General features: G+C 65.6%; 2 protein-coding genes across 5 annotated transcripts in view; one reads left to right on the top strand and one right to left on the bottom strand.

Annotated features, from left to right (window-relative positions):
* RAD9A (RAD9 checkpoint clamp component A) overlaps positions 1-22,055 on the top strand; it is a 44,496-nt gene that overhangs the window by 17,856 nt on the left and 4,585 nt on the right. For 2 of the 4 annotated variants that reach the window (XM_054697445.1, XM_037517473.2), the window contains exons 1-2: positions 21,685-21,734; positions 21,811-21,881. In XM_054697445.1, coding sequence (XP_054553420.1) covers positions 21,701-21,734; positions 21,811-21,881 — 105 coding nt within the window. In that variant the 5' untranslated portion in view covers positions 21,685-21,700. Of the gene's footprint in view, positions 1-21,684; positions 21,735-21,810; positions 21,882-22,055 lie in introns of those variants that run through there. The other 2 variants (XM_037517474.2, XM_037517475.2) reach the window with 1 other exon arrangement.
* On the bottom strand, positions 1,571-10,243 carry CLCF1 (cardiotrophin like cytokine factor 1). The gene is made up of 3 exons (XM_037517478.2): positions 10,040-10,243; positions 4,702-4,868; positions 1,571-2,915 (listed from the first exon to the last, which is right to left on the bottom strand). Exons 1-3 carry the CDS (start codon positions 10,053-10,055, stop codon positions 2,421-2,423), a joined length of 678 nt encoding a protein of 225 aa, XP_037373375.1. The 5' UTR covers positions 10,056-10,243; the 3' UTR covers positions 1,571-2,420.

The following is a 22,055-nucleotide window of genomic DNA, read 5'->3' as shown; positions in this document are numbered from 1 at the left end:
CCCGGGCCTTAGGCCCCAGGGCCACTCATCCTGGCTGCCTTCCTCCTCTGCCGCGGTCCTTCTGCACTTGGTTGGGTTCTACCTGGCCTTGTAGAATTGGGGGTGGGGGCAGGGATCCCAGTCTTCTGGGTCATTTATTCAATACCTCTATTCTCTGGGCTGGAGTCGAACTGGGGCTGGGACAGAGGCGAGGGAGACTCGGCGTCTGCCCCAGGAAGCTCACGGAGTAGCGCCGTGGCGGCCTTCCTGTCCCTGTATCCGCCTCACCTTCGGTTGGTGCTGAGCACAGGACAGGCAGCGGCTCGTGTTCCGCCCCCCCTCATGGAGACGGCCAGTGGTCTCTCCTCCCGTCAGGTGGGTGGCAGCCTGCAGGTGGCCCTGGCCACGCCTGGACTAACACCTCTCAGCCCCTCGGGGCAGGCATGGGCCTCTACCCGGGCCCAGAGACTCAGCTCGTGCCTCCGCCCGCCTCCCCCTTTGCGGCACTCCACACTGCACCTCCCAGCCAGGGCCCACCTGCGCGCCCCCGCCCTCATCACTCAGACAGGCCGGTCTTCTCCCCCCACACATGGCGGGCTGCATGCGGCAAGAGTCAGGTTGGGCTGGGGACGTGTTTGGGCTTTCTGGCACCAGTCAGTGCCACCGTGGGCTGGTCACCAGGCCTTTACTGCCATCTGTTACTTCCTCGCTGAGGCGCCGTCTCCAGCAGCCCCACGGAAAACTAGCCATGTAACGTGCGAACAGCTAGCCTGTCCTTTTACCCAGCGACTCCTCGCCGCGCGCACGCGAGCCGGCTGGCCTGTCCAGGAGGCTGGGACTACTCCTCACCGCCGAGCCCGGTTTAGTCATCCTCGCCAGCAAGCCCAGGAGAGGATTAAATTGTCCCCACTTTGCAGCTGGGGAGCCTGGAGCGGAGAGGGCTTGGACCAGCGGCTCCCAGGTCACCAGCAGGTAGACCTGAGCTTGGGCCTCCTCCTGGTCGCATCTGTGTGTGTGTGCGGGGGGTGGGGGGGTGTTGCCATCGGTGGTTGCTCGTCTCCTCCCTCAGTCCACGGCCTCTCGTGGTAGAGAAAGGAGCGGAGGGCGCCTCAGCCGGAGGCCCGTCCCTGGCGGCAGCCATCTCTCTCCCTGGGAGTTGAGAAGGGGCGGGTCCCGCGGGCGGGGGAGGGGGTGGGCGCTCGGCGAGTGGACAGGTGGGGGCCCTGGGGAAGCTGTGAGCTGCCTGCCCAGCGCTGAGGGCACTTGGTGAGCTTTTGGGGAGACCCGTACAGCCCGGGAAGCAATCTAGAGAGGTGAGGTAGACCGGAGAGGTGAGTAAAGGCCGGGGAAGGAAGCCGGCTGAGGACAGGGAGGTGTTGGGAGGGCTGAGGGCGAGCGGCACCGGGGCAGAGCCGATGCAGGCCTCTGCTGTGGGCACGTCTTCCTGGTGGATGAGCAGGGAAGCCTCTTCCCCAAGCTTTTGCCTTTTCTGAGAGGCCCCTGGAGCCCCCCGCTCTCCACCGCCGGCCACGGGCACCAGGGGAGGGCAAGGCAGGGAGAACGAGGGGGCTGGGCGGGGCCTGGCCAACAAGGAGATGGCGATCTGGGGCAAGCATTTTATTTGTTAATACAAGAATAGAAATTCTGCAATAAATATCATCTAATAAATAACATCTCCAAATAAATAAATATTAATACAACAAACTTAGAGTCATGAGTGGTGGGGCTGGGGAGCAGGGCCTGGGGGAGCTGCCCCCACCCCCCGAAATGCTACTGCAATGTAAACTTTCAGGAAATCCTGTGGCTCCAGTTGCCCCCCCAGCCTAGGCAACCCACAGACACCTGGGAATGGGGCGGCGAGGAGGCACCGTGATGCCGGCAAGACACTGCGAGGCGGGCGAGAGCCCTTTGGCTGCCCCCTGTGCCACCAGCGGGCTCGGTGGCTGCCGGGTGCGCTGGCCCTGGCCCTCTGCTTTTAGGGTGGTCTCTTCTGCTTTCTAAGCCCCTGCAGACCCCATCTCTCCCATCGGTGACCCTGGTGGGAGGCTCTTCCTGCTGGGACTCGCCACCGTGTTTGTTTCCTAAACAGGACAGGTTATTTTGGGGGCAAGGGGTGACTCCCACCCAGGAGCAGGGCAGCCAGAGGGCTCCACCCCAGCAAGACTCATGCGCTGCGGCAGTCCTCCAGGAATTGCCACTCGAGGGCCGGGGTGGGCCTGGGACACAGGAGGCTCCCTGGGATGTTACTTCCCATGGAAATGGCCCCTCTTCCCCAGACCTGCAGGGCTTCGGGGAGCGGGGAGGGCCGCCCCATGGCATCGGGCCTCATCCAAGTCCTCAGGAGACCGGCGGGTCACTGGTTCTGTGTCCTGGCTCAACAGGAGTTGGCACTCCATTCCCCCTCCCAGTGTGGGAGCAGGGGGGGTGGCAAAGGTCGGGGATCAGAAGCCATGGGCCTCCAGCCGCAGGGTGACCGCAGCTGCTGGAGGCTGCATCTTCTTCTTGAGCCGGTTGAAGTCCTTGGCCGAGCGCCACAGCCAGGTCTGCAGTTCCTTCAGCAGCCAGAAGTCGTCCATCTTCTGGAGGAAGTCGCTGTGGGCAGGGCCGGGGGCCCAGGTGGGCTCAGTCCCAGGCTGGGGCTGGGGCAGCGGGTAGCCCAGAGCTGCCATGACGCCCGCGATGCTGCCCAGCAGGCCCTGGAGGCTGGTGCAGAAGTGGCCCAGGCTGCGGCGCAGCTCGGCCGTGGCCGCCTGGCGGTTGAGGCCACGCAGGTAACAGAGAAGGTGACTGTAGGCCTCGTAGTTCTGGGTCAGGCGCAGTTTGTCGTTGAGGCTTCGCCACACATCCAAGTTGACCGTGGCCCTGGGCAGCGTCTCCGCTCCCAGCCGAGGTGGGTTGAAGTCAGGCTCGTTGAAGGGAGGGCCCAGGTAGTTCAGCTGTGAAAAGGAGAGGGTGATGGGAGGAGAAGGGCAGAGCAGCTGGCTGGGCCCCGGAGACACCTGTGCCCGAGCTTCCACTGCATGTCCCCCGACACCGGCCCCATCTCCAAGCTACAGGCTTCTCTGGGCCCGGCCTTCCCGACAGTTCTCCGAGGATGTCATTTGCGTGGAGGCGACCGCTGACGTAATGGGGGCGGTGAGCTCGCCCATGGAGAGGCGCAGAAAGAGAAGACCCACAGGAGGTACCAGGAAGGACGAGCTGACAGGTGCGGATCTTGGGAGGGCGCCCACGGGGCGGGGCAGAGAGGAAGAGGAGCGTGAGGAGCCAGGCGGCCAGGCTGCAGAGCAGAAGTGGACCAGGAGAGTGCAGAGCCAAGGAGAGGAGCCAAGGAGGCAGCAGTGCTCGACAGCGAGGCTGCAAAACAGAGAGGAACAGCCTCAGAGAGGACTCGGGCTCGGCAGCAGGAGGTGCCTGGCGGCCTCGGAGAGAACCGATGCAGTGGCCTGGAAGCCAGATCGCAGGGGGTTAAGGAGTGAGTGGGTGGAGAGGAAGTGGAGACAGAGGGTGTAGACCACTCCTTCGAGAACTTTGGCAGGAAAAGCCAGGAGGAAGAGGGTCAGGAACTAGAGGGGCAGCAGTCAAGTCCAGGCCTTCAGGAGGGGAGACCCGAGTGAGCAAAGACTCGGGTGTTGAGGCCCGGAGGCCTGCGGGCCTCGGGGTCCACTTGCCTCTTTCACAGGCCCCGTCCCACCCTGGTGGCTGTGCTCACCGACTGCCCCTGGAGGGGTTCACAGTCGCAGGAAGAGACTGAGGCAGTCTCCTGAGCGGGGCTAGAGGAAGGGTCTGGAAGACAGGCTGGGGAAGAGGACAGAGCCTTGCCAACCCTCGGGGGAGAGGCCTGGGGCCCAGGGAAAGGGCTGAGGGAGACAGCGCAGCCTGGAGAAACAGGGAGGAGAGGGGCGAGGCCTGGGATAGGCCAGGGCCCAGGGGGAGGTTCACACGCTGACAAGCACAGAGACAAACTAATTTCCTCGGTGTATCCTGGGGCTGGAGCCAGCTCCCCCGCCACCCTCCTCCCCTTTCGTTCCCTGGCTCCAGAGTAGGGTCTGGGATGTGGAAGAGGAACACGGGAAGAGGGGGCCGGTTCCCCACGGTCCTCGGCAACTCCGACCCTCCTTCCTTCTCTCCTGGGCTCCCTGGACACCTCTGGACTGCCCCCAAGTCCTTACGGCACAACTTCCGTCCACACCCCGGCCCCCCCATCACGACTGGCCTGGGTTCCCTGCAGCCCCCTTCCCTCAAGTCCCCCCTAGGAGGCCCAGCCAGGACGGGCGAGACAGACGGAAGGGAGGCCCGTGGGTCCGGAGCTGCAGGGCCCCAGGTCTGGGGCAGAGGAGAGCTGGAACACAGGCACGGGAGGTGGGGCCCCACCACCCCACCCAGCCCCACCCGGGCAAGAGACACCACAACACGGTGTAAACAGAGGAGACTTCCCCGGCCCCCGGGGGGAGGCGGGCGGCTGGGCCGGCAGCCAATGGGGCAGCGGGCCAAGGCGGGTGCGAGGCCTGCCCACATGCCTAGTCCTGGGGCCAGGCACGGGGAGCAGGGGAGTACCTAAGAGGGAAGGGCAGGAGGTAGGCTAGACTCCGAGACCGCTTGGGGCCAAAGCGCCCCTCCTTATCACCCGGCCATTCACCGGGACTTCTCCACCCTCGAGTCCCTCGCCCCCAGCTCCTCTGGCGCTCCACCCGCTCCCAGCCCCGAGCTGCCCCGGATACTCACGTAGGTCCCAGCCAAGCTGCGGAGCTGGTGCTCCAGGTAGCGGGTGAGGTCATAGGTTTTCTGGATGGAGGGGCCAGGCCCCGGGTCCCCTGTGCGGTTGAGGGCTGGCACTGCAGGGAGGTGCCAGAGCACGGTGCACAGACAAGCTAGCATCCCCCACGAGTCCCCTGTGGGCAGGACGGGCGAGAGGGTGAGGGCGGGCCCGCCTGGTCTGAGGAAGCGGCTGGTTGCCCCTTAGGTGCCTGTCCCCACCTTGGGCTGGCGGAGGACACCAGATGGGAGGCGGGGGCCGAGGAGAGAGGCACGGGCCCGGCCTGCGTGAGTGTCTGCAGTTGCTACCGGAACACATGTGAGCGTGCGCCCCCTAAGAGGGTTGCAGCGTGTGTACCGGCACAGGGTGCGGGGCGGGGAGGGGGCAGGCCTGGGGACTGCAAGCCCATATCCCACAGTTCCAGTCCGACCTCAGACTCCTCACCCCGCCTTCCAGTCCCACTGCAGCCTGGGGGGGGGGGCGGGGGCGCCAAGGGGTGAGGAGCAGCAGTGCCAGAGCTGGTGGGGTGGTGAGAGAGGCCGCCCCAGAGTCTGAGAGGAGCCACTGAGGCAAGGTGCCCGACAGGGCAGAAGCAAGGTAGAGGGGCAGACCCCCGAGGTCAGGCTAAAGGAGGCAGGAGCGGTGCTTGGAGTCGCGGTGGGTATCACCCCTGGGTGTGGGGACGCAGGAAGGGGTTAGATGGAAGGAGATTTCGCTTCACACTCAGGGATTGGCCACAGGGTGGAAGTCTGCCTCGTTCGTCTATGGTGTTGGATGAATTTGACCAGGATGAGGTCTTTTGATTAGCTTTTGGGGTTGGGGGGGTGTTTAATGTGTTGAGATTGTCACCTTTTGACACTGAACAGTTTGGGCATCCCGGGCTGCCTGGGGCCAGGGCTCAGTGCTGTGAGGTTGGACACAGGCCCCTGGGAAACATGATCGTCCCCACTTTCGGTGAGGGCCAAGGTCAAGAGGACTAGGCCAGGATCCAGTGGGCACTGAGACCAGTCAAGTCAATCAGGGCTCGAGTCGGGTGAGGACTGATCGTCAGTGAGCTAAAAGACTGTTACTCGAAAGCTCCAGGTTGGTGCAGAGTCGGGACTGGCTGGCTGGCCGCGGCCGGGGCCGTGGTCAGGAGTGGGCAGGCGGGGCCTGGCTGGGGCTCAGGCTGGCGAATTTGCGGACGGAGCTGTCAGGCGCGTGATGCATGGTGTGTCACTGAGGGCGCGGCCAGTCTGGGTTTTGAACTCGGTAGGTGTGAGAGGGCAAGTGGTTTGTATTTTATATTTTCAGATTTTCCGCAGTGACATTTCGCTTTGATCATTAGAAATAAGTCGGCCGTGGGGTTCGCCTGTGAGTGCACTAGAGGGGAGGTTTGGCAGTGAAGACCTGAGGTGAGGGCAGGCTTGGTGTCCATCACAACCCTGGGTCAGGGCTTCAGAGAGGGTTTCCCATGGGGAGGCGTTTAGGATTAACTTGTGAAAATGTCCCTGACCCCCTGACCAGGAGTGGGGATCAGGTAGGGCTTGCACAGGGGCCCGACTGGTCACTTTTGACTGCTGGTCAGCTTGGCCGGCTGACCTCACTGGCGAGTGGGGGACATGGGAGGGTCACTGGTCTCAGCCTTCTCGAGTGAAAAGACGTCTCCTGGTTTGAGGGAGTGTGTTCAGGGAAGAGAGAAGGAGCAGGCACGCTGCCACTCTGGGGAGGCAGGCAGCCCTCCTCCCATTCCCCATCAGCCCCTGCATTTTCTCTCCTGCACCCCCTTTCTTCCCACTTCCTTTCCACCCGGAGCTCTCGGTGACTCGCGTCTCCTTCCTTATTCGTCACATTCCCAAGGCAACTCCAGGCCCTTCTCTGCATGGGCCTAGGCCACCCTCAGCCTGGATATCCGGCCGAGTCACCGCCAGGGCCCTATGGGCACCACGCAGGGTGAGTTGGGGAGGCTGGAGGCCGAGGGGCAGCAGCCCTTCCAGCCTCGAGGCAGCTTTCAGAATGAAGCTTGGCCTGGCTCGCAGCTCATGGCAAGGCCCAGGGTCCTGGCTGCAGCTGGGCTGGCCTTTCCCCCACCCCTGCTTCCCTAGATTCTGGAACTGGGCTCTGCCTGCCTGTGCGTGGCAGGGTGGGGGTGGGGTGAGGTTTTCCCTGGCCTCTGGACCCTCTGGGATATCCCTGGGGAAGACTGGCTCCCTGCACAGGGACTGCAGGGGGAGAAGCCTTTGGATAAACAAGAGCTAAGTCATCTGGGCAGAAAAACGGCTCGTGAAATTAACCAGACCAGGCCGGTGTTCCCAGGAATATTTCAGTTCTGAGGTAACTGTGTCGCTGCAGGCTGGGGGGGTGTAGGGGGAGAGCAGAAGCGCCCACTGACCCACCCATGAGTAGAACCAGAAAGAGGAACGGAGTCTGAGAGATCCAGAGGGAGGCATGGAGAGGAGGAAGAGGAGGCCAGGGGACAGGCACTGTCCTCCGGTAGGAGAGCCGCCACTCTGGGCCAGGATCCCCCTCTCAGCAAAACTGGAAGTGGTGGGGGGCAGGACACCTGTGGCTCAGTGGGAAGCGCTGGAACCTCCCAGCAGCTCCCTAGGACGGAGTGTGTGGTGGGCATCTGAGCCCCACACAGCCTCCAGCCTCCTCCAGGCCCTGGTGTGCAGGTGGACCGGCCCAGGGGGCTGCTCCTGCTCTGCTCTGTTCCCCTCCCCGGCCCCCAGCCCGGCCCCCAGCCCAGCTCTGCCTCTGGCTGCTGCCCACTGATTGTTTACATCCCGTCTTCCCCTGTGTTTATAAATCCGCTGAGCACGAGGAGCTAATGAGCACAGCTCACGTTTCCTGCTGCGCCCCACCCCATCCTGGCCCCCACCCGGGCCAGCCCCTAATTCCATCCAGATCCCTGGGCCCTGGGAACCGAGGCCCCCTCAGGAACACCCGTGTGTGTGTGTGTGTGTGTGTGTGTGTGTGCGTGTGTGTGTGTGTGTGTACACACAGCCTCCACTCACGCAGGCACAGGGCCACCCTGACCCATTGCACAGGCAGGCACACCCGTAGCCCTGTGGCTTTAGCCAGCTGCCCCTCAGGGCCAGGCTTGTACCCCCAGCTGAGCTCACTCAGGAGGGGGTGCCCGGTGTGCAGATGAGCTGGGCAGGTTGGGTAATCGAGCCAGCAGGGAGATGCTGCCATGGGTGGGGCTCAGAGGTCAAAGCTGAGGACCGAAGAGCAGGAGGCTTGCAGCTTCAGAGGTGCTAACGCCAGAAGGCAAGGCCCTGCCTTCAGACCATACCAGGACCTGCATCCCGTCAAGAGTCTGTTGAGGAACTGGGGGAATGGAAGTGGTTTCAGGGTGCGGTGTCCACTGTGGTGTGAGATCCAGGTATTGAGACCATAGGAACCCTCCTTGGGACGGGTCCCAGGCTGCCCTTCCAGGGAAAGGCCCACAGACTCGGCCCTCTTCTCTCGCCCTCCCAGCCCCTTGGCGCTCTGTGTCCCAGACTTGGAGAAGTGGCTTAGTGAGTGGGCACATGTGGGCCCAGAAGTCAGGCGCCCCTGCTGTGCCCCAGCCCATCCCCGGACGGAGCTGGAGGGCTGCTCTGCGCTAAGGGTCTCCACCGGGCCGGGGGGGCATCCCCTCTGCTGCCCTCTCCCTGCCCTTCTCCTCCAATCTCCATGAGAGAAGCAGCTGAGGGTCGGGCAAGAAGCCGGCCTCCCGGCCTCCTGAGGCCAGCAGGGGCACAGGAGCTGGTCTTCTGGAGCGGGTTCTGGATGGTGTGGCAGGCAGAGGCCCCGGTGTGCGGCGGGCGGCGCGGTGGCCCAGGCTGGCGCAGGCAGCCGCCGGCTGAGGGCCGAGGCCAGGGCCCTCGTGCAGGAAACAGCCCCGCCGGCCAGGCCAGCGTGGGGGCAGCTTGAAAGGGTGCGCAGCGCGGCAGGGGAGGGGCTGCGGGCCGGGGTGTGAACAAGCAGGTGGGATTGTGCGGAGGAATGTGAAGTGTCGCTGGAGGCTGGCGGCGGGCGCGCTCAGTGTGAGCCTGAGCCGGGCGGCGCGGGAGGGGCGCGGGAGCCATTACAGGGTCCCGCGCGGGGGGCTGCCCGCCCCGCTGCCCGGCGCTGCCACCTCGGGCGGCGCTGGCGGAGCGCGCGGTTCCAGGGCCGCGAGCGGGCGCGGGGGGACGGGGCCCCGGGGCCCTGGCCGCGGAGGTCGGGAGGGCAGGGCCCGGGCTGGAGCGCCCCAGAGGTGGTGTCCGCGCCCCCAGCCGGCCCGCGGCCCCCTCCCCTCCCGGCCGCCCCTCCCGCGGCCGCCCGGCGGGGCGGGCTCCCGGGGCGCAGCGGGCGGAGGGCGGCAGCGCGGGGACGCGGGCGCGGGCTCCCCGGGCTCGGCCCCAGAAGCCGGCGGCGGCCGCGGGCCCCCGCCCCCGGCGCTGACCTCGGCCCGGTGCCCTCCCGCGGCGGCGCCTTCCCGCTGTGTGGCCCCGGCCCCGGCCCCGGCCCCGCCCCCGGCCCGCTCCCGCCCGGGGCTCCCCGCCCGGCGGCGGGGGCGGGGTCCGGGGCGCCGGGCTCGGGGCTCGGCCGGGCCGCTGCCCTTTCCCGCGCGTCCACTCCCCGCCCGCCCGCCGCTGCCCGGCCGGTGACGGACTTTTTCCTGCTCGGTCCGGCCGGGCGGCGCCCGCCCCCCGCGCTAATCACTCCCAGGCCCCGGGCCGCGCCGGGGGTCGCCGCCGCCGCCCGCCGCCCCTACCTGCCGCCCGCGCGGCCCGGCGCCCCGAGACCCGCGGCCCGGCCCGGCCCGGCCCGGCCCGGCCCGGCCCGGCGGCTCTGCCCTCCGCCCGCCGCCCCTCCCGGCGGGCCGCGGGGGGAGCGCGGCGCGGCCCGAGGTGTCGGCCTCTCCCCGCCGCCGGCCCGGCGCCCCCGGCCGCGCCCGCCTCCCCGGCCCGGCCCGGACCGGCCCGGCCCGGCCCGCGCCGCTCTCCCCGCCGGGGGCGTCGGACGCCGCCTCGCGGGGCTCCAGGTGGCGCCTCCCAGGTCGGCGCGCGGCCCTGGCCCCCGGCACCCCCGGCTCCCCCGGCTCCCCGGCTCCCCCCGCACCCCTGCACCCCCGGCCCCCCCGGCTCCCCCGGCACCCCCGGCCCCCCGGCACCCCCGGCCCCCGGCTCCCCCGGCTCCCCCGCTCCCCGGCTCCCCGGCCCGGCCCCGCCGCCTCCGGGCGCGCCGCGTCCCGCCGGCCCCTCGCGGGCGCCCGGCCCGAGCCCCCGCCCGCCGGGGCCGCCGGGGCGCGCGGGGCCGGGTCTGCGGGCGGCGGGGCGGGCGGCCGGCGCCTACCTGCCCGGAGGTCCATGGGGCCGCCGGCGGCTCCTCTCGCGGAGGCGGCGGAGCGGGAGCGCGAGCCGCGGCGGGCGAGGCTCGAATAACCCCATCCGCCAGGCCCACTCGCAGGTTTTTTTCGCTCGGTTTCGGATTTTTTTTTTCGGTGTGGGACATTCTGCAAACTTTTTTTTTTCTGACGTGTAAAGCTGTAACCACAAATTGTAGCGGCCCTCCCCGAGGTGGGGGAGGCGGGGCGGCGGAGGGAGGCGGCGGGGCTCGCTCCCTCCCCCGGCCCCGAGGGGGGGCGAGGTGCGGCGGGGCCGCGGCGGCACCCCCGGGGCCCGGGGCGGGGCGGGGGCACCGGCCGGCGGCGCCCCGCGAGCGAGCGGCCCCCGCGCGCGCCCGCCCGCCCGCCCGCCCGCGCCCACCTCGCCGCCGGCCCCCCGCGCCGCGGTGACACATCCATCCCCCCGCGTGCCAGCGCCGGCCGGCGGGTGATGGTGTTTTTCCTGCTGCCCTTTGTCTGGCCGGCCGCCCCTGCCCATTGTCCCGCCGGCCGGCTCCGCGGCCCGGGCAGGTGACTAACCGGGCCCGCGCCCGCCGGGGAGGCGAGGGCTCCGCGGCCCGGGCCGGCCGCTTCCCCGAGGTCACGGGGTTCCCGGCTCTAACCCGCGGGGCGGGGGCGGGGGCGGGGGGCCTGGCCATTCATTAATTCGCACGCGGCCCGGCGCCGACCAGCGTCCACACCAGAGGCTTGGGGGTGACTCGGCCCAGCGCTGAGTCCCCTTCGAGGCGACCCACGGGCCGCGACCCCTTTGTGGAAAGCGCCCCGACAGAGGCGTGGTGGCTGCGCCTGCCTTTGGGGTTGGGGGAGGCCGTGTTCCCGGGCGGGGGCCGCTGGGCCCGGGTGTCTCTCCCTGCGGCCTCCCCAAGGGCCCGGGGCGGGAGCTGCTGTTCTGGCTTCCTGGAGGACCCCAAGCCCAGAGCCCCCCGAGGGTCTCCCTTTCCTCTGGCTACTGCGGTGCAGGAGACCCAAGAAAACACCTCCCGGAGCGCGGCCGCCCCGCCGGGTGGTTCTCTTGGGGGACAGTCATTTGGGCTCCAGGGCCCCAGCGCCCTGGAACCAGACCCCCAACCCCATCCCTTGGTGATCAGTTGCTTTTGTTGCCGTGGATGCGTTGCCTCAAAGGGCTGGGCCAGCCGGGGAAGGTGACCCCGCACTTGGGCTGGTCTGTACCCCCGCTGCCCCTCGGCGGCACAGACAGGAGGGCACCCTGCCAGCGTCCCTCCTGCGGGTCAGAGCGGGCGGCCTGGTCCTGCCCAGCGCCGTCCCGGGCAGCTCTCCCCTTCCCTGTGCTGTGAGGATGGGGTGGGGGGCAAGGGGGTGGGGGAGAAGTTTGTTTCCAATTACCTCACTGGAGTGGGACAGACTTTGTTGTTGGGTTTGGTTTTTTTTCTCTTTCTTTCTTTTTCTTTCTTTCTTTCTTTCTTTCCTAAACAAGGAGAAAAGAGCTGGGCAGGAGAGCTGGCCCGGGCTGGGGGCCGGGGACTTTCTGGGCCATCAGTGGCGGTTCTGAGAAAACCTGCCTCGGAAGGCCCTTCTGGAAAGTGCCGGGGCCCCTCCACCCCCACCCCCACGCCCCCCCCACCCCCCACCCCCGCCAGAACTGGAGTTTCAATGACATTCTTGGCGGATGAGCCCTAGACCTTTTGATGCCCATGCCAAGGTCAAGAAGGCAGATGCCCAGAGTGTGACTGGCACTGAGGCCGGCCTGGAGGCCTCCTAGCAGCCACCCCTTCAGCCGGAGGGAGTCAGGAGGGGAGGCCGGGGGAGCGGCCTGGTTGCTCCCCGCTCCAGCCGGCGCCTGCTGGAGAGCCTGCTCAGGCAATGTGGTTTGGATTTGGCGGAGCCCCCTCAGCACCTTATAAAGCACCTTGCTGAGTCAGGGAGAAAGCAGCCCCACCGAGGGAGGAGGAGGGGGCCAGGGGAAAGAGGGAGAGGGAGCCGGAGGAAGAGGGTGGGGGCCGAGGGGAGAGGAGGGGGAAAGAGAAGGGCTGGGCAGGAAAGAGGAGACGCAGCACAGAGCGGTGGAGAAATGGGTGGGAGTGGGCGAGGGAAAGAGCTCAGCTGGGGGAGGGAGGGAGGGGCCGGAGGGAAGCCCACCGTGTCCCCCACACCCGGCAGACGCTCACCTGGGAGCCTAGAAAGCATAGATTTGCTGGGATCCAGGGCTGCAGCTCTAAAGTGGGAACCCAGGACTGCCCCCCCCCACGCCCCCAGCCATAATGTCATGACCCCAGGAGCTGGGAAAGTCGTGTAATCATGTTCTCCCTCTGCCTCTTGTCTGGACTTGCATCCCTGCCCTCTCCCCTCACCCAGTGGGGGCCAAGCCTCTCCCCTCCCCCCTCTGCCCCACTGCCAAAGGGAAAATCAACTCCATCTCCAAGCTGCCAGTGCCCCTCTGCCATGTCTGGGCAAAGGCAGCAGGCTAGGAGCTGCCAGTTGGGTTGGGGTGGGGGCTGGAATAAAGACTGTGTCTGTATTCTGCCAAGTCCCAAATGGGGGTGGGCTGCTGGAGTTGGGGTGGGGGACAGAGAAAGGTGAGGCAGAGCAGGTTCAGCCCTGCAGGGCTTCTTGGGGTGTCTTGGGACAGGTGACTGACCTCTGATCTGCTGGGGACCCAGCAAAGTCCCTGCTTCCCTGGAACTCTCAGAAAGGGGTCCTCTTCCAGCTCCAGCAGTCTGGGATGGCGGTGGGGGCAGTGCAGAGGTTAGAGGGGTACCTGCCCCTTGAGCTCTAGATCCATCTGTCCCGTATTGTGTGGTGCAGGCATTTCCTGAGGCCTGCTGGGAGCTAGGCCCTGGGAAGGACAGAGAGGTTGACGGGCACTCCCTCCTGCCTTCAAGATGTCAGCCCACGACAAGGGACACTCATTACCTCATCTGACCTGAGAGGATGGTGAGAGAAGGAGCTCTGGGGGGGTGCGGTAGAGCTTCCAGTGGAAGCCGACTGGATGGGGCCAGACTGGGGATGAGGACACCAGGCTCCCAGTTAGCCAGGGTGGCCTGGGGAGAGGCCCTTCTTCTTTCTAGAGAGTAGGCCATGTCCCCTTCCCCCAGGAGGGGGAGGACCACGCGCGGGCAGGGGAGGACACCGCTCTCTGCTTTACCATCCATCCGGTTAGGCCCCAAGGGTGTGGCTGGGTGGGGGCAGGGCTGGCACCAGGTGATGACTGAGCTACCCTCCAAGGAGGGTGGAGGTGAGTCAGTGTGGGCTCAGGGACGGGCCAGGGTCCCACCCACCCACCCACCTCATCACTGGCATCCTTAGGGCAGGCTCTCCAGATGCCCAAAAGCACCATGTCCCACGCAGCTGCAGAATCCGGTACGGAAGGTGTCCCGGCCCCCAGGTGTCCCGGGGGCCTGAATTAGGGGCCTCTCCTGATGGCTGGGCAGGGGCCTGGGGTTGGAGAGGCCCGAGGGGAACCTTCCCTAATTCCTTCACTCATTCGCCCAGCGTTCTCTGAGCGCCTGCTGCGTGCCAGGCGCCCGAGGGGCCCCGGGTCGAGGCTGGAGGCTGACCTGTGTGCGGGCAGGAGGGCAGGGCCGTGACGCATCGCTCCTTCGCACGGAACCATGGCCTCAGCGCGCTGTGCTCTCCCAGGCGTCAGCGGCGCGCCGAGGCCCTGCATGAGCGGCTCCATTTCATTCTTACAATAACACCACGAGATAAGAGCTGTTCGTTCCCCATTTTATACCTTAGGAAACCGAGGCTTGGTAAGGCGAAGTCACCTGTCTAAGGTCCAACAAGTGGTTGAACCAGAACTGGGCCCCAGGCCCACCTGCCTCCAGCACCTTTCAACTGCACCGTGGGGCGCAGATCCGGGGGCAACCTCTGGGCCCGAGACTCTCGAAATGGGGAGAGGCCAGGTGCTGAGAGCCTCTCAAGACAGTAGGACGTGCCGAGCGCCTGGCTCTGAGCTTTCGAACTCCCCAGTTTCCTCAGGACTCTAAGGAAGGCCGCTGGTGTCACATGAGAGTCCCCGTGTGCCCGGGGCAGGGGAGCTGGGCCCTCCTGCCTGCCACCCACCCCCACCACAGACAGGCCCTGTGTGAGGCTGGGCAGGCACCGCAGTCGCAGCTGCCCTTCACCCTGGGCCCGCTCAGGGCGCCCCCAGCTACAACTGTTGACTCCGGGCCGGAGTTTGGATGGTGGGTGAGCGCCGCGCTGGGAGTCAGGCAGCCACGAGCCACCCGTGCCAGGACTCCCTGGGTTCCCGGGCCCTGACCACAGGCTGCCAAGTGGGGCGGCTGGGCAGACTTGAGTCCGCCTGGGCTGCTAGGGCCTGCCAGGCCCGGGGATCAGCCTCTCCCCCTGTGGGGATGTGCAGGGGCCACGGAGGGCAGGCGGCCGGGGGGGGGGGGGGGGGAGGCCGCCGGGTGTGCACTTTCCCTTTCCCTTCAGTGGGCAGGCACCCAGCGGCCCTGGCTCACCCTGAGCTGGCCGTGATGTCAGCGGAAACCCCGGGGCCTCCTCCTACCTCATCCATGGCCCTGCCCTGCCCCGCGTCCCCCACCCACACCTGGACCAGCCCAGCCCTCCTGAGGACACCGCGCCCACCCGCGCCCTGCTCCCCTGCGAAGCTGAGAGGAGCCTGGCCCCGCTGCCTACTTCTCCCGGCCCAGCCCGGGGCCCCGTTTCCCTGTCTGCAAGGATGTCTGGGTGATGGGGTGTGAGGAGGGCAGGGCCAGAAGGGATACCCCCAGGGGCTCAGCTCCGCGCTTGCCCGCCAGGAGCTCTCCCTGCCATGCTCTCAGGATGTTCCATGGCCCTGGCCAACCCATGCCGCAGGCTCCGTGACTCCGTCTCCCCTGGCAGAGGAGTGGGGTTACCTCTCCCTGGGCTGCAAGATCCTTATCCTGCCCTGCTGAGTCACTGCCGGCTCCTCCCGCCCTGTGCCCGCCCTCCACACCGGCCTCCCTCCTTGGGCCGCTCACCACTTTCTCCAGACTGTCTGGGCTCCTCCGCTGGGGCCTGGGGCCAGAGCACGGACAGCGCCTTCCCGGGGCCACCCCACGCACCTGCCGCGGGCGCTGTTGGGAAGTGACCTGCTGCCGCGGTTACCCGCTGTGTGACCTCAGGCAAGTCCCCTGGCCTGACCCCCGGAGCGGGCAGGGCCGGTGGTCTCGGTGCCTTCCCGAGAGTCCAGGCCAACTGAGGAGCACGAGTCAGCTCCACGGTGTTGACTGTTCTCTGCCACGGCCGAGCCTCCCATGTGCTGGTGATGTCCCCCCGGGAGCGCCGCCTCCCCTGCCGGCACCCGCGGCCACACGGCCGCACCACACAGCCGCACCGCCCCGTCTTTCATTCTGCCCCCGCCCCCGTTTGTCCTCCACCACAGGCAAGCAGAACTCTTAGGCCTTTGCTCATCTCTACCCCCCACCATAAACAGACTCCCTGGGATTTGACTTGATGTCCAGATGACTGGCCTGAGCGGGGTGAGGGGAAGGGACCCGGATGCAGGCAACTGGGATGAGAGGAGCCGGTGGAGAGAGCAGGGCGGCCCCCTCTGCCTGGTTTCGGCCGTCTAGTGGTGAGAATCAGCTGGTTGGGTCTGCGAGGGGCTCTCCCTCCTCGGCCCCCCAGCATCTTCCTGAGGTCCACCTCGTGGTCCTCCTCAGAGCAGAGGTACTCCACAGAGGCCAGCCTCGAGGACTCAGGAAGGCCCCCAGGGCTGCGGTGCTGGGGATGGAGGCTCAGAGGAGCCAGATGCCAGCAAGACTTGAGAGGGGCTGAGCAAACTGCGAGTGGCCCAGCGGGGAACACGTACCTGGCCTGGCACCAGGGCTGGGAGGAGCCGCCACTCAGGCTGGGGGCGGCCCAGTCACCCCCAAGCTTCTGAAGCGCCTCCTGTACGTGCAGACCGCCCCGAGGAGCCGTGTGGACCTACAGGGTCTCGGGGCCTGGTGGGGCAGAGGGCAAGATGGCTCCAGAGCCGGCCTGCTCTTAATTAGTGGCCTCCTCCCGGCCTGCCCCAGTTCCCTGAAGTTTCTTCCCCTTCCCCCTCCACTGCAGTAAGCCCATCTGGGGCCAGGGAGGAGGGCTTCCCAGCCCTTCCCTCCTCGGGTGCCTAGCGCAGCGCTGGGTACCCAGCTGCAACGTGTGCGTGCATGCGTGTGTGTGTGCGTGCATGTGTGTGTGTGCATGCGCGTGTGCGTGTGTGTAGGTCTGGAGGCGTGGAGGGGTGGGCTGGCTTGCCCTGCCCAAGGCCGAGCAGTCTGGCCTGTGTTCTGGGAGCTGGGACTGGACATGGTGTCTGTCTCCCTCTGCTGGTCCCTGAGGGGACAGCTGGGCCCGGAAGCTTTCTCCAAGAGTTGGGGTTGCCCGCGTCTTCACACAGCGGAAGGTGAGCATTGGAGGGGGGCTGAGGAAAGGGCCAGGGCCTCGGCTGGCTCGGCTGCAGGAACACCAGCACTGCCGCCGGAAGCAGCCCACCGACAGGGCCCCGAGGGGTGGTCTCGAGGAGGCCAGGCTGCGCCCTGATGCCTCCCCCAGGGGCCAGGGGCCCCAAGAGCCCCGGAATCCCCTTCTAGCCCGTGAACGAGCTGTCATCCATGGATTTATCTAAACCTCTCGTGAAGCTATTTCTGTTTCCAGCCGAGACCACATCTTGGGGTAATGAGCTCCATGGCTGTCTCCCCTGCTGGGGAAGCACGCCGCCTTTGATTTGTCTTACACTTACCTCACTTGCGCTCCGAGGGGGCCCTGTAACTCCAGCATGCCAGGTGTGGGTGAACAAGCCCCAGCTTCCCCTGGCCATCCCCGCCGTTAAAACATTCCATCCCCCTCCCGCCACCTCCAGCCCCGCGGGGGGCAGGCCTGTGCGCTGGCCCGAGCGAGGGGCAGTGTGGGCACAGCTGTTTCCCCAGCCCTGCCCCAGCAGCGAGCGGAGCAGCTAGCACCAGGCAATCCCGGCCGGGCAGGGGGTACCCAGGGCCCAGAACGGGGGCAGGGCCCCCACGCCTCCTCCCCTGGCTGACTTCTGCCCCCGCCTCCGTCCTGTTTCTCAGGGCGCCTTGCTCCCAGGCTGCTGGTGTGGGCTCACCCTGGCTTCCCCCACGTGCGCTGCTTCTGCCCCTCGTCCCGACCCCGATCCCGAGAGACAGAGGGGGCAGACACAGCGGGCACAGTCGTGACAATGCCGAGAGCGTGTTGCCGGGCTTCGGAAGCTGCCTAAGCGCATCCTCACAACAGCCCTGGGAGGCAGGGCCCGTAATGACCTCGTCCCCAGTTTGCTCACGAGGAAACTGAGGCAGGGAGAGTATCGGCGACAGGCCCCGTTGCCTACAGCCTGGAAGGGCCGGGGCCAGGATGCAGAGCCAGCCTGGCTGGTGCCCGGGGCCCGCTGTCTACCCCGACAGACATGCTGGGGTCAAGTCTGGCAACTTCTCAGAATCCCATACTCTTCCGTGGCTCCACACATTCTTATTAATCCCCTGCCATGTGCCAAGCTTGTTCTGTTTGCTGGGAGAAATGCCGGGGAGTGGGAGAGGCTTGGGCGGGCGCTGGAGCCAACTGGCCTGCACAGAGGGGAGTAGGGGTGCGGGACGGGTCCGCCAGCTCAGCACCCCCAAAGCTCAGCTGCAGTGTCCACCTGTGACCCCAGGGACCACACGCTACCATTTTCTGTGTGTGGTACCCTAGAGCAAAACAGCAGAGCGAACTCCCAAGCCCTAACCGCTGCCAGGAGAAGTTATCCCAGTTTGGCAAAACCCTGCCCACACGGGGGCCGTTGCTTTGCGAGTCCGAGGAGGCCTAGTCCCCTGGAGCAGACTGGTGCCTGGAAGATCATCCCCTCAGTGGCCCCTCAGTGAATGCACTTTTCTAGGCCACTTGCTCATCATGCCACACTCCCCTCAGACGGCTGCTTCCTCCAGGAAGCCCTCCTTGACGCCCCTGACCGGGTGTACCTGCCGGCATGTCATCCTTCCTGGTCTTCCTCTGGGTGTAGTTTCATATTTATGTTGGTGATTCTCTGACTGATATCAGTTTCCCGCCCTGGGCTGTGCCCTCCCTCCCTGCCCAGTGCCCCTTTTGCAGTTGCTCCAACAGCCCAGCCAGACTTCAGACAGGCAGTTGCCTCTGCCTGGACGCCCTTCCCAGGTGTCCATGGGCTCAGCCCCTGACCTCCTTCAGGCCCTTGCTCACATCCATTTAGTGACGCAACCTCACTGTGCTGCTGCTGTTGAGAATTGCACCCCTCTCCCCAGCACCCCAGTCGCCTCCTCTGTACATTTCCCTGTTGCACTGCCACCTTCTCGCATGTTGTGTGACTGACTCTCTTATTGTCATCTCTCCCCACTCCAAGGCAGCCCACGAGAGTGGGTTTTTTTTCCTGTTCTCTCCCTTCCTAGATACGTGCGACTACGTGTGTTAAGTGAATGAGCAACAGTGTCTGGCCTACAATAGCTCCACTTGGGGTTTTTCAGCAAAAACAACACAAAAGCTACTTGCGTTCAGTAGGACTGTCCTCGAAATTGGCCTGTTGCTCCTTCCTAGCCTCAGTCCCTGGCGCAGAGGCAGTGAGTGCACCAGGTCACCCCGCTGTCACAAGGGGAGACCACCAGTGCTCAACAGATGACTGTGTTGCCAGCATTTTCAACTTAGAATTGTTTCATTTTATGATGGGTTTGTCAGGCCATCACCCTACCCTCAGTCAAGGGAGATCTGCACTGAGGTCTGGGGAATCCTATGACTTCAGACCTCCCCTTGGCTGAGAAATGATGACTGAAGCAAGAAATTTCCAGAAAGTTCTTTTTAAAATTTGCAATGGGGCCTCCCCGGTGGCACAGTGGGCTGAGTGCAGCGCTGTGACACCTTCCGCAGCCTCTGCAGCACCAGTTCGATTCCCAGCTGGACAGGGAGATTCCCACATGGCATGGCAGACCTCTCCTGTCTCGCCCGCTGCTCCCCTCAGCAGTGTATTTCGTCAGTCTGCCTGTTCTGTTCCCTGCCCTGTCTCTGGTGAATCCTCTCACCCTCCCACACCATCTGACCTGTACCCCAGTTCTTGTATGCATGGATAAATAAATCTTTTTTTTTTTTAAAGCCCTAAATTGGAGTTTACATCTCCCTCTCCCTCGGGCCTGGTCCAGCCACCTCAAGACCACGGAACCCCAGCCCACAGGTGCCTGGGGTTAGGGGGAGCAGCACTGTGACTGTTCACAGCTCTCCCCTCTAGCCTTCTGGGCATGGGTGGTAGTTCACGCTCCAGGCAACAGCATGGGGCCCAGGGGAAGGGGCCCAGGGAAAGGCCTAGCTGGTTCACACTTCGAAAGAGGAAGAAAAGGTAAGAAACTAAAGCCTGTCCTATTGTTTTTTTGCCAGAGAATGTGGGGGGCACAATGAAGGGAGGGGCATGGCGGGAGAGGGTTGAATGTGCCTCTCACCTCAGCCCCACGCTGAGAGTGACACAGAGACACAGGCTTCACCTGGCTCACGCCTTTCTGCACTCACACATTTACAGATTGTCTGAAGGCCAGGCATTGTGTGAGGCGCAGGGAGAGAGCTGCAAACAGAACAGCCTGGTCCCTGCCCTCAGGGGCTGACTGACTTGAGGGGCAGAGATGAGATAAATAAATAAGCCCTCATATGAGATAACATCGAGTAGTGGCAATGCTGTCTGTGGACAAGGGCTTGACTGGGGGTCGGGAAGGGAGACCCTGTGAGGACAGCAGCCGAAGCTGAGCCCTGAGGAAGAGGAGGTAGCATGTGAGAAACGGGGGTGGGGTGGATTCCAGGAGGTGGGAGCAGCACATGCAAAGACCACATGGTGGAAGAGGCGGGAGGCACGTCTGGGGTAAGAAGTTTGGTTGCGACTAATGGAGCTGGCGGCCGCTGGAAGGTCCACACAAGGGAGCGTTGTGACTCGATGGACATTTGGGGCAAGTCACACTGCTGCTGTGTGGTGACCAGCAGGAGGCACGAGCCCCTTGGGATGTCCCTGTAGTTGTTCATTGTTCAGCAAGGTGATGACAGGGGCCACGGCCGCATCCGTCTGGGAGGTAGAGGGGTCAGGACGTGGCAAAGGACAGCAGCGTGTGGGGTGAGGGAGGAACTGTCCAGAGTGACTCCCAGTTTACCGACCTAAATGCCAGGTGGTCCCATCCACACCAGTCCCCTTGGGAGGGGCAGGAGTAACCGCCACCAGTGCTCTGGCCCAGAGGTGAGGCTGGTGAGGGAGGGAAGCTAAGGACAAGGAGAGGGACAAAGCGGAGCCCAGAACTGCAGGCCTGGAGCAGCTGGCAAGGAGCTCTGCCAGGACTGGAGGGGCCAGGCCAGGCCTAAAGGACAATAGGAAGCCCCCAGTTCTTGGCAGTGCCATGGAAACTTGGTGCCCAGGAAATGGGTCAGCGAGACCTACACACGGCCTACATACGTGGCCCCCTCCTTTTGCGACCCTCCATCCTCCTGAAAATGGCCACATAAGCAAGATTCTACCAGGAACGGGACCCAGCACCTCCCGGTGTGCACCTCCATCCCCCAGGGACCCACTTCCCGCCCCAGAAGCTGGGGCTGAGCTGTGACTCTCACTTCCCCCACCCAGGGGCATGTTTCTGCCCTTTTCTTTCTTTTTTTTTCTGCCCTTTTCTGCCAGAAGACTCTTCTGCTTTCTAAGAATCAACAAGGGCCCTCCCTGGTGGTGCAAGGGGTTAAGCACAGTACTATGAGGCTGTCCGCAGCCTCTGCAGCACAAGTTTGATCCCCGGCTGGCCAGGGAGCTACCCACAGGGTGCAGCAGACCTCTCCTGCCTCCCCCGCCGCTCCCCTCAGCAGTGTATTTCGCTCAGTCTACTTGTTTTGTTCCCCACTCTGTCTCTGGCGAATCCTCTCACCCTCCTGCACCTCTGGCCTGTACCCCAGCTCTTATATGCATAAATAAATAAATCTTTTTTAAAAATCAATGATTGACCATGAATCAATCAATCAATCAATGAACGAACATGGAAGCGAGAGAACCGCCCACCCCGCGGCCCTGCAGCTGGGCCTCTCATCTCTATCTTTTTAAAAAAGATTTATTTATTTATTTATGCATACAAGAACTGGGGTACAGGAAAGAGATGGGGGGGTGAGAGGATTCACCAGAGACAGGGCGGGGAGCAGAACAGGCAGACTGAAGAAATCCACGGCTGAGGGGAGCCCCGGGGAGCCAGGAGAGGTCTGCCGCGCCATGTGGGTAGCTCCCAGGCCGGGGCGCGATCTCGCGCTGCAGAGGCTGCGGACAGCTTCACAGGATGCGCCTCAACCCCTCGCGCCACCAGGGAGGCGCCTTTCATCTCGTTGTGACCCCGGAGCGTCTGGGTGCGGCCGGGAACCCGCACTCCGCTCGCGGCGCGGGCGCACGTCTCGGGGCTCACGCTCCGCCGCGCGCGGATCCCGGGAGGGGGGCGGCCTGGGCGGCGCGACGCCCACAGCGCGACCCGCGCCGGCGCCCCGACCCGCGGGCCCAGGCCCGCCCGGGCGGCGGTCACGTGACGGCGGGCGGCGGTCACGTGACGGCGGCGCGGGCGGCGGCCAATGAGGCGGCGGCGCGGGCGGGGCCCCGGGCGGCGCGCGAAGGGCCGGGCGGCGGGGACCGCGGGCGGCGGGGCCCCTCCGGGCGCGGGGCGGCCGGCATGCGGTGCGAGGTCACCGGCGGCCACGTGAAGGGTGAGCGGGGCCGGCCGGGGCCGCGGGCGCGCGGGGGGCCGGCGGCGGCGCTAACGCGGTTCTGCTCTCCCCGCAGTGCTCGGCAAGGCCGTCCACTCCCTGTCGCGGATGGGGGACGAGCTCTACCTGGAGCCCCTGGAAGACGGGGTGAGGGGCCGGGGTCGGGGCGTTCCAGCGGGGACCCCTCCCCGGGCCTCGAGTCCCGCGTCCGCCGGCAGGAGGCCCGCGGGCAGACTTGGCCGCGGGGCGGGTGTCTGGCCTTGGGTGGGGGTGTGTGTCCCTTGGCCCCGGGCAGCTCCCCAGAGGCGCTGGCAGCTGCGG

The sequence above is a fragment of the Talpa occidentalis genome, unplaced genomic scaffold, assembly GCF_014898055.3.
Source record: "Talpa occidentalis isolate TD23 unplaced genomic scaffold, MPIMG_talOcc4v2.1 talOcc4.17, whole genome shotgun sequence".
NCBI lineage: Eukaryota > Metazoa > Chordata > Mammalia > Eulipotyphla > Talpidae > Talpa > Talpa occidentalis.
This window is presented reverse-complemented; position numbering and strand designations above follow the sequence as displayed.

Bases quoted from the DNA above. Each gene is read 5' to 3' on its own strand.
- CLCF1 (XM_037517478.2), bottom strand. The intron at 2,916-4,701 runs GTGAGTATCCGG...TCCTTTTCACAG, and splicing joins GCAGCTTGGCTGGGACCTAC to CTGAACTACCTGGGCCCTCC.